General features: G+C 41.2%; 1 protein-coding gene across 1 annotated transcript; it reads left to right on the top strand.

Moving 5' to 3' along the window:
- Window positions 1-2,218: 2,218 nt before the first annotated feature.
- On the top strand, window positions 2,219-8,468 carry yars2 (tyrosyl-tRNA synthetase 2, mitochondrial). The gene is made up of 5 exons (XM_039807846.1): window positions 2,219-3,053; window positions 5,534-5,701; window positions 6,230-6,385; window positions 6,664-6,834; window positions 8,079-8,468. Exons 1-5 carry the CDS (start codon window positions 2,266-2,268, stop codon window positions 8,236-8,238), a joined length of 1,443 nt encoding a protein of 480 aa, XP_039663780.1. The 5' UTR covers window positions 2,219-2,265; the 3' UTR covers window positions 8,239-8,468.
- The last annotated feature ends 2,415 nt before the right edge of the window (window positions 8,469-10,883 follow it).

The raw sequence follows: 10,883 nt of genomic DNA, 5'->3' as shown, positions 1-10,883 counted from the left end.
ATTCAGTTCATTTCAACTGTATTTCATTTATCTGTTAAATTAAGCTCTTGTGATTTAAAGTGAATCTGTGGGCTGTACAGGGCTGTACTAGCTCACAACCTTGGGTAGTTGATTAAAACTTGACTTTATCATTTGAAAAATCAAGCTAGCACTGTAGAACAATATTGGTCTCCTCTTTTTATACTCTGTTCTCAGGTTGCATATTTAAAAACATGGGGTAAAATATGCACAGAATCTCATTATTATCAGAAATCATCCATAGTTGCCTCCTGTTGCTCAACAAACCAACATATTTCTTTGTTTTTGTTTGTGACACATCATATCTCTGTTGATTATATGGAGAAACATAATGCACTCATAATTTGCATCACATCACATGCTATTACAGTTAAGAAGATGCAGTAATGAAAATGCAGTGTGTGCTGTTTTATAATCCTGTTTTTGTCATGCTTTATGTCTGACGTTCCTCTCCTCACTCGCTGCTAGATTGTACTAACTCACCAAACCTTTCTTATGCCACAAATAGATTACTGATCTTCAAGCTGCTTCTACTTACTTATTATATCTTCTCACTGAATGTCAGTTCCACTTGCAGAATTCATTTAACGCAGCTCGGTTTTTCTCCTTGCAAGATTCCTGGGACTTGTAGTTCCCAAGTACACTTCGGGATTAACCCCAAACTATCTGTGCCTTAGCGTGAACCCATGCCATAAAGCACTAGAGATTCAGAAAAAGAAAAAAAAACTTGACTTATGCACACACACTTTTAGACAATATGGCCACACAGACAGGAAATTATGTCACAGCGGATTTGGGAAACTATCCTATGTACAGCAAGAGGCTCAGACGTGCTATTGAAGCTTCATTTTTACGGTGCAAAACAGTAACAATGAAGGATTTGCTTGAAAAAATGGACACTTAAAACACAAAATGGTTGAAACACTAGAGCCCTAGAAGAGAAGTCGTTAACATTTGTGAGGTCTGCTTACCTTTCGGAATGTCTGTTTTGCATTGAATTGACAAGGGACTTTTTAACTTGTATCAGGGAAACCTAGTCTTCCTTTGTTGAACTAGCTCAGGATATAGAAAGATACTGTTCCTCCTTCTCTATCTCTGTCTCTTTTTCTCTCCTAAAGGAGTTTATAGTGCTCTGCCTTACAGCACACAAACACCACTAGCAATATTGATTTTTCTTTTTTTTTTATGGAGTTTGTTTTTGTGGCTATAGTCTCATGCAAAAAGACAATATAGACAGTCTTTGGATGTGTTGTTAATGTGTACTGTGGCTTGGTAACAATGCTGTAAATGTTTGATGAATGTATATCTAGTCATTTAAACAATGCAACAAGTTGATGTTAAATGGATTTCAAAATAAAATCATTTTTAAATCCACTACATTTTGCATTTTGTAAGTCTGAATTTAAATGGACAATAATAGAGTTAATATAACTCCTGCACCCTCTTTTCTTCTAACACCTAAACTAAGTTTCTAGAAATAAAAATAAAAATGCCCAGAGACATATCAGGCTGTAACTCTGGGCCGGTCAGCTAGACCTAATGCAAGTTCGCCATCTATTGGTGTACAGTCAAACCTGCAACTAGGCCTACAATATATTGCCTTTGCACAATTGAGTGAACAATTACAAGTAGCCCAAGTAAGTAAGTGCACATACTGCATTTTACTTTTTTAAATTAAATTAATCAATAGTATAAAAATGCATTTGCAGGTGTGCAAAGGTAAGGTACTACTGCATACCCCCAAAAGGTCCAGGTTCATGTGTGTATGGTTTGGGGAAATGTTATTAAACACACCTATGGGGATAAGGGATATGCCCAACTAAATTACAATAGGCTATCAACTGAACCTAAACATTATTTATTTATTTTATACTTTTATTGATCCCCAGTGGGGCAATTAGCCTACAATTTACTATTTATTTATTATTATCTAGTCTTAAAACCGTGTCCTTTAGTTTTAATACCTACAGGTCAACCCGCCATGGCTCATTTTTGCCCCAGGGTCCCCAAGTGGCTGCCTGGAGCTTCTATGGCCCCTGGATTCTAGGATCTAGGATTCCAGGACAGTATAGGCACTGTGGAGTCTGGTAATGCGAGACTACAGGACAGTTGCCACTTTGCCCGGTTGTTGATTAACCGTGCTTGGGAACCAGTACACTAGAGGCGCTATACTCATAGACAGTATATACTCCCAACAAATTCCTGATTCTCAACTCCTCCTCGTTCGTGTTCTTGACACAGTCCAACATGGCTGCGTCCATGGCGAGGACCTGCCGTTATTTATCGCGGCATGGATCCTGTATTCTGCCTAGGCGAGCAAACGTGTGTTTCACACTCCGGTCTAAATTCCACTGTTCTGCACCTGCACATAACGGGCTTCTGTTTTCTCTAAATAAACGCGGTATTCTGAAGGACTCTTTCCCAGAAGACGCAGCGCAGGACCGGCTCCCTCGGTTGCTCAAGTCCGGCGCCCAGACTGTATACTGCGGCTTCGACCCTACGGCCGACAGCCTCCACGTGGGCAACTTGCTCGCTATCATCGGTCTGCTGCACTTCCGAAGCGCCGGGCACCATGTCCTCGCTGTGCTCGGAGGGGCCACGGCACAAATCGGAGACCCGAGCGGGAAAACGAGCGAGAGGGAGCGGTTGTCCGCGGACGCTGTCGAGGCGAACACACGCAGCATCCGGGAGAGCATTCACAGGATTTTCACCAACCACGAACTGCACTTTCAGGACGGTTCTAGGAAGATGGGCACCGTGACTGTACTGAACAACCTGAGCTGGTACAAGGACTGGGGCGTGGTGGGGTTTCTGTCGGAGGCGGGAAGGCACTTCAGGATGGGCACCATGCTCAGCCGCCACAGCGTGCAGTCCAGGCTGAAGGGCGCAGACGGAATGAGCCTGACAGAGTTCACCTACCAGGTGTTCCAAGCTTACGACTTCCACCACCTGAACCAAATATACGGCTGCAAGATTCAGCTCGGGGGCACCGACCAGCTGGGAAATGTGATGTCTGGCCATGAGTACATTCACAAGTAAATGTCCATCCTGCTTAAAAAGAGTGCAACAGGTTATTGCAGCGGCAATATCTCTGTTTGTTATGGCCAGGGAGCGTTGTTACATACCTCGTTGAAAAGCTGTACATTTAGTATCATTGATCCAATTGGTAATAGGGCTGGGCGATATGGAGAAAATCAAATATCACGATATTTTTGACCAAATATATCGATACAGAGACGGTAGTGTTGACTATTGGTGCTTTCACAAAATATTTACACAATGAGATTTTTGATCAGTAATGTGGATATAATGACCAAGTGCGTAAAGGTAAATATTAGTTACCAGTCTGTTAAGTTCAGAAAATGACATAAGTTTACTGTAATGCAGCCTTTAAAACCAGTAAAAGACAACAGTTATGCCATATTACGATATCCAAAATCTAAGACGATATCTAGTCTCCTATCACGATATCGATATAATATCGATATATTGCCCAGCTCTACTTGGTAATTGTATACACATCAACAAATGTGACTGGTCTTGTGTAAATTGTTAGGAGTGGCGCTTCAATTCTGCATACTTACCCAGCTACCAAGCAGTTATTATTCTCGGTAAAACACATTTCAACAATTTCAAACGTTTAGATTGATTCATGCATTGCGGACACCTGCCAAGTGACCAATGTGACAGTCTTAGTGACTAACCCAAGTTATGAACATTTTCAGAAAATCTCTTGAATCGCATTTTATAGCTAAGTGTAGTTATCGAACTGGAGGTGATCTTCTGTTAATCAGCAAAAGCGTACATGATTTATTTTCTACCACCTGAACCAAATGTAAAGCTGCAAGATTCAGCTTGGAGGCACCGACCAGCTGGGTGATTTGATGTATGACTATGAGTTCAATAACAAACAAAAAATGTTTATTATATCACTATATTAATGACGATGTTTTATATCGATATACCGCAAATGTATCCACAATAAATAATCGTAGGAATGTTTAATACAGTGAACCGTGTTCTATTATGCAGATCATACAACACTTTTTTTACACACGTCAAACAAACAAAAACTCCAGTATTTTCAAGTTTGAATAGCTTTAATTAAAATGTGCTTGAAATCATGACTTTGAACAACAAAGTTAAACAAAACAAATTTGATGAAAACATCCTTATTTGATTCCTCATTGAATTATTGCTCCGGTGCCTTGTGATTAAGCACGCGAAAAAGGCACTAATAATTCAACAAGGTGGACTAGGGGTGGGGGAAAAAATCAATACAGCATAGTATCGCAATACTTTCCGTGGCAATACAGTATCGATACTAGGGGTGGTACGGTTCACAAAACCCACGGTTCGGTTCGTATCACGGTTTTAGGGTCACGGTTTTCGGTTCAGTACGGTTTTTCTTTATCACTCCAGAATATACTTCAGCATATAGCTAAAATTAGCATATTGAATGCATGTTGCACAAAACGTGCACACAGTGGCAGTTCTATATTGTTTTATTTCATCATAGGTAACGTGAAATCCAAAATGTTCCCACACACCAGACTATAAACGACGGCGGGCATCCTCCAGCTCTGGGCAGCCTCTCTCCCACTGGACATTTCTGCAGGTGACGTGACGTGACCTGCAGCGGTGCCCCACTCCACTTGAGGAGCCGGGTCGTTCGGTGTCTCTCAAAATCTGATGAAAATCTTTTAAACTGACCTTTGTCGATCTGAAATGAAGACAGATTCAGCAACTGCATGGCCTATTTCTTAAAATTTTTTCAGAAACACGTTTCGGTGAACTATTTTAGTACAATATGAGATCGTATTCTGAACGAGCCGCCATGACAGTCTGGCTTTGAAATTTGGGACCAGCCAGACCCATGTGACGCAATCGTCCAATCAGCTGCCATGGGTTGCGTTTGTCACGCCCATCCCGCTCGTCATTTCCAGTAACTGTTTTAACATAGGTGTCGAAAGTGGACACTACGGCAGTAAGAGGTTAGTGCACATTAACAGTGTACTGACAAACCGTGCGGTACACACATGCTCCGAACCGAGACTAGCGAACCGAGCGGTTCGGGTGTTTTTTCATGAACCGTACCACCCCTAATCGATACACAGACGCCAAGTATCGATCTTTGATTATATACGTGTTGGTCAGTTTGTCTGCTTGACAATCTCATTTTGCAGCAATAAAATTGAAGTGAGATGAACAAACTGAGAAATGTATCTTTTTAGATAAAACAGATGTTGACAAAGTTTTCTTTTGGGGACATCATTTGAAATTGGGAAAAATTTGAAGTTGGAAAAAAGGTAATAAATTGCAATATATCGCAGAATATTGCAATATCTTTAAAATCGCAATAATATTGTATCGTGACACAAGTATCGTGATGATATCGTATCGTGAGGCCTCTGGGGATTCCCACCCCTAATGTGGACCATTCCACTGGCACGTTTTAAAATGCCTACACCAGACATGCAGCACCTGTGGTTAATGAATCCTGATTCCTCTGCAGAGTGAGCGGTGAGGAGGTGTACGGCCTCACCATCCCGTTGGTGACCAGCTCTGTGGGGGACAAGCTCGGGAAGACGGCCGGCAATGCGGTGTGGCTCAACAGAGACAAAACGTCTCCCTTTGAACTCTACCAGTTCTTTCTCAGGCAGCCTGACGCCAGCGTGGAAGGGTAGGTGAAGACGAAGCCCCTTTGAGAGGTTTTGCATATAAATGGACAGTGCAAGACCTGAAAGCATCTCATAAATGGTTGCTTTTACACGCATCACATAATAACCGGGGGGGGTCGCTGATTCAAGTCCCCATATGGACCAAAGAACAGTGGCGGACTGGTAGCTGGGGAGGTCCCAGTTCACCTCCTGGGCACTGCCAAGGTGCTCTTGAGCAAGGCACCGAACCCCCAACTGCTCGGGGCGCCTGTCCATCGACAGCTGCAGCCCCCTCACTCTGACATCTCTTCATTTGTGCATGTATAGGTACTGAGCGTATGTGTGTGTGTGTTTCAGGCCTGTGTGTAACGTTTGTTCTAACAACAGAGTGAAAACATTGTAATTTCTCTTGCGGGATTAATAAAGTATAAATCATTATTATTGTTATTATTATAATCTGGCTGGTTGAGGTAGAATCTAACATACAGTAAATGTAGTTATTCTGTGCACTGTAACAGGAGGCTGATGCATATTGTGTGGTCTTTTCCCAGGCACCTGAAGCTGTTCACCTTCCTGCCTCTGGCGGAGGTGGAGAGGCTGATGGAGCAGCAGAGAGCGGATCCAGGGAAACGCCTCGCACATAAACGGCTGGCCGCAGAGGTGACAAAACTGGTGCATGGGAAGGAGGGCCTCGAGAGTGCTAAAAGGTCAGAACATGCTGCATGGGTTTGTGATACATGTGATATGTAATGCTCTTTTATTCAATATAATTAACGTTTTCTACGTGTTTTTTTTGGGGGGGGGGGGTTCAGCAGTTCATTTCATTTTGTTGGAGAATAAATGAGTGTAACTGAGAAAAAAAAACTGTGAACACTGTTCTGTAGCTGCCCATGACAGCTGCTCTGACCTCCTTGCAGAGGGGATAATCTATCTATTCAGACATGAAAAGTCATAAATATTTATTCATTAAATATTATTGTTGCAGATGTACCAACGCACTGTATCACAGCAGCGTGCAGGCCTTGGAGGAAATGAGTGACGAGGAGCTTCAGGAGCTCTTCAGGGAGGCTCCCTTCCATGAGCTGCTGTTGGAGCCGGGTACCACTGTGATAGACGCCTGTCGCCGGGTCAGCGCCATCCCCGAGGGACCCAGAGGGTAGGTACTCACGGTGGAATCCTCAGTCCAAAGGATTAACATCTCCGTTAGAAAATGAACTGCTAACGTTGGCTGGAAGCTAAAGAATATGCTGTTGAAAAATCTGCAGCTGTTAACAAAACCCTATATCTTGGGCGGCGCTAAGCACCGGACGGAGCAACGATGCCTCTGCAAAATAGCCTCCGGAAGGAACTTGTTTTGGTGGAACGTGTACGTTCAAAAGTTGTTTTAGTCGTGCAACAGAAAACTCAGATTGGACAGATAGTCTAGCTAGCTGTCTGGATTTACCCTGCAGAGATCTGAGGAGCAGTTAACCATAGTCCTCATAAATCCACCAGAGTTTAGAATGCCAACACAAAGAGAGGGGAAGGTGAGGGACATTCAGCGGATCTTCCAACGGCACCGGAACTAACCAGTAAATGAAACCTCTTTGATATAGACTGTTTCTTGTTACTTAAGTGCATATTTATGTAGAGCTGGGTCTGATTATTTTCATCATTTATTAGTCTGTCGCTTTAGATAAACCGTTTCCTTCACAAAGTTCCAAGAGCAAATTGCTTGTTTTGTCCAACTAACAGTCCAAACTATATTCAATGTCCAATGAGATAAAATGAGCCGCACATCCTTACATAAGAAGCTGTAATCACTGAATATTTAAATTAGTCTAATGACTTGTCTTTCGTTAATACTAGAGTGCAGCACTTTTACATGTAAATTAAGCCCATCATTGCCAGGGAAAGCTCTCTGTATTTCTCAGTATACCAGAGTTGTGGTGTCTGTTTTGGGGGCCAACATTCTCGCGCCGGCGCATCCAAAGGATGCCGATACAACCTATTTGTGCTTTGTACTGTACTGTAAATAAACCATGTAAACCTATTCTGGTACAACCTCTAAATACAATTATGAACCTGGAAATGAGTATAATATGAGCACTTTAAGTGACCGTTTTAGCAGTCAGTAGACTAGTTACTTAAGCCATGTGTTGTCTTGTGTGAGCACAGTGCACTGTATAATCTGTCAGGTGTGTGATATGCTGCAGTTTTGATAGTGGTTGGAATTGTCATCATTTACAGTCATACTTTTGTTAGATTGTAGGCTTTAGAATACAAAATGTGTAAAGATGGGTTTCAGTTAGGTAACTTTGCATGATCATAATGTGTTCAAAAGGTGATGTCCGGACTATTCCAGACAGGTAATGTAGAAGAAACCCTGTACTAACTGACTGTAAAAACGTTTGTGTGCAGGTATCAAATGGTTTTGGAGGGAGCCGTATGGATCAACCACAGGCGGACTGACAATCCAGAGCAGGTGCTGATCCCCAAACTCCATATCCTATCGAATGGACTTACCTTGTTCAGAGTGGGCAAAAGGAACTTTTACATCATCAAGTGGCTCAGTCTCTGAGGCTGTCTGCTCTCGCAAGGGACCAGTCTGACCAGTATGATGGACTGACTGGGATGGTAGGCAACTACACCTTTTGCAGGATCAGTGAGGAGATGTGGATGGACTGATACTTTGGAACGTACTGGGTTTTTGGCATAGCCTTAAGTCGCCTGTGGTTGTCCTATAAATATGTATATGTACAGATGTGAAGTTTATCTAAAGTTATGGTATTAAAAGGTCTTTGATATAAAGATTGTAGCCTGCTGACTTTGTACTGCTGCAGAGATCTTGGAAAGTGAACACCAGGGGGCAGCATTGTCCCAGTCATAATGGTGATGCTGCAGGCACCCACAGCTGCACCACATACCCTGCTGTGACCTCGTAGGTAAATACTTGCCCACAGTAAAATGAAATTGCATAATTTCTCGCAAACAGGTAATAGTTCTTTTTTTAAGCAAATAATGTTTTTTTTCAATTTGATGTGAACATGAGGTCAACATCTGTCCTAATGTGGCTAATGTTTTTTTTTCTGTCTTAGTGGTGAAAGGTGTAAACTGTAACAGAAAAGAATGAGGTTTTGGATAAATTCCAAAATAAAGTAATCTTGCTTGTAGATTTTTGTATTTTTAGATTCCATAATTTTGATACTTTCATTAGTAGAATCGTTTTTAGTTGTTTTATTTATAGTTAGTTTATTACGATTGGCATTAGATTTTTCTCTACAGTACAAAGTTTTCACTGTGGTGTAAATACTCTTAATACCTTTCAGCATGCAAGGGCCTTTGCTGGTCATTGTTTGTTTCTTTTTGGTATTTTTTTTTTTTTCGTATTTGCAGACTTTATGTGGAGATGTGCGTGGCTCTCTAGTCCTAGTAAATCTGTTCTTTTTTTTTTCTCCTGGGGGGCCGATGGATATGAGGACAGGGTCTGGTGTGTGCTGACCTTGACTCACCCCTCTGCTTCAGAGGTGGAAAAACCATCTCATTAGGATACACATTTTACTTTTATTTTTTGTGCCATCGTTGGATAGATTTGACATCGAGGGGGTATACCTACTTCAACAGAGGGCCCCCACCTTAAAGCTTTAGGTCTATGTCTTTCCAGAACAGTAATTTCTTTTAAGGTGGAATGTTTAGAAGCAATTCAATTTGTTAGATTAAACTGCCTCTACAACTTGTTTTGTTTAAATCTTACTGCATATTGTTTTGGCAGCCATTTAATTTTTATGCATCCACCTACGACCACCGTGGTCGGAGGCGTTAGTTTTCAGGTTGTCCATCTGTACCATTCTCATGAACACAAGCTCTCAGGAACATCTTGAGGAAATGTTTTTTTTTAAATTTGGCACAAATGTCCACTTGGACTTGAAGAGGAACTGATTAGATTTTGGGGGGTCAAAGGTCAGTGTCACTGTGACCTCACGAAACACATTTTTTTTGTCATAACTCAAGAATTCATAGGCTAATTATGACATTTCACACCAATGTCTAATAGGATAAAATGTTGAAGTGATGACATTTTATATGTCGAAGGTCAACTTTACGGTGACATCATAGTGTTCTGCAAAAACACTTTTCTGGCCAATATTCAACACCGTAACTCAGGAAGAGAAGGGGAGACATTTGGTCGGATACTGAATTGGTGACTAGTCGTGGGTGCCCACCTTGAAACTGGTGATTGTATAGATCTTCTGTGCTGTCGGGTCTTAAGATGTTTGTGAAGCATCCACATTTTAGAATTTGTAGCTTCTTTGCAGCACCATCCATATTTGAAGCATTGTCTACTGTCATGCCTACAACTTTGTGTTCTATCCCGTTCCTCTGGTAGTCCACCACAGACTCATTGGTTTTATTGTTATTTGCCCTGGTTGTTTTTAAAATTTTTATTATTAAAAAATTTTTTTTTTTTTTTTTAAAAAATAAAAAAAAATACATTAAACACAAAAAAAAAGACATCAAATACAATCGAGGATAAAAACACAAAATCCAGGACTTATTTCCATTGTGGTCCTCACTACTTCACTACTTATATTAAATGAGCCCGAAAAGACATGGATGTAAACAGCAATTTAACTGGTTGGTGGTGATTTAAAAAGAAGATGCATGAAAAGTAGTTGGGTCAATTTAAAACAAAGAATTGTAATGTCTCAAACTACCCTGAAGTTTACTTTGCTATTTGGATGTAGTTCTTAAAATTGCATTATACATGCCTACCAGTTAATATTAAAATTGTAGCCATGATCTGTTTTTCTAATTTCATAGCTGAATTAAAAAAAAAAAAACTAATGAGAACATCTTTTCTTGTTAGACTAGAATTAAAATGCAACATGTTAATTCCTAATAGGAATTTGTCACACAGTATTAGTAGGTTGTAGTAGGTTGCTATTTTAATTTCAATGTTTTTGTTGACAAAGCAGTCTTAAAATGTAAGAAAAACTTGGATTTGGTGTTATATACAGACTGGATGTTGCAAGCCTGCTGCAACTAGCTGGTCTACCTTAAGAAAAGTGGGCGGGTTTAAGCGATTTGACCAATGAACGGCCTTCTTCGCATTTAAATAGCTCTGTGTGTCAATCGCCCTCCCCCTCCCCCTCCCCACACATACACACACACACACACACCCCCACACCAACCCACCTACCCACCTACCCACCCACCCCTCCACCC

Source organism: Perca fluviatilis, chromosome 8, assembly GCF_010015445.1.
Source record: "Perca fluviatilis chromosome 8, GENO_Pfluv_1.0, whole genome shotgun sequence".
In the NCBI taxonomy this organism is placed as follows: Eukaryota; Metazoa; Chordata; class Actinopteri; order Perciformes; family Percidae; genus Perca; species Perca fluviatilis.
This window is presented reverse-complemented; position numbering and strand designations above follow the sequence as displayed.

Excerpts from the sequence above, each read along its gene's own strand:
- yars2 (XM_039807846.1), top strand. The coding sequence starts at position 2,266 with ATGGCTGCGTCCATGGCGAGGACCTGCCGTTATTTATCGCGGCATGGA. Across the intron at positions 5,702-6,229 it reads CCTGACGCCAGCGTGGAAGG|GCACCTGAAGCTGTTCACCT; the intron begins GTAGGTGAAGAC and ends GTCTTTTCCCAG. Across the intron at positions 6,835-8,078 it reads ATCCCCGAGGGACCCAGAGG|GTATCAAATGGTTTTGGAGG; the intron begins GTAGGTACTCAC and ends GTTTGTGTGCAG.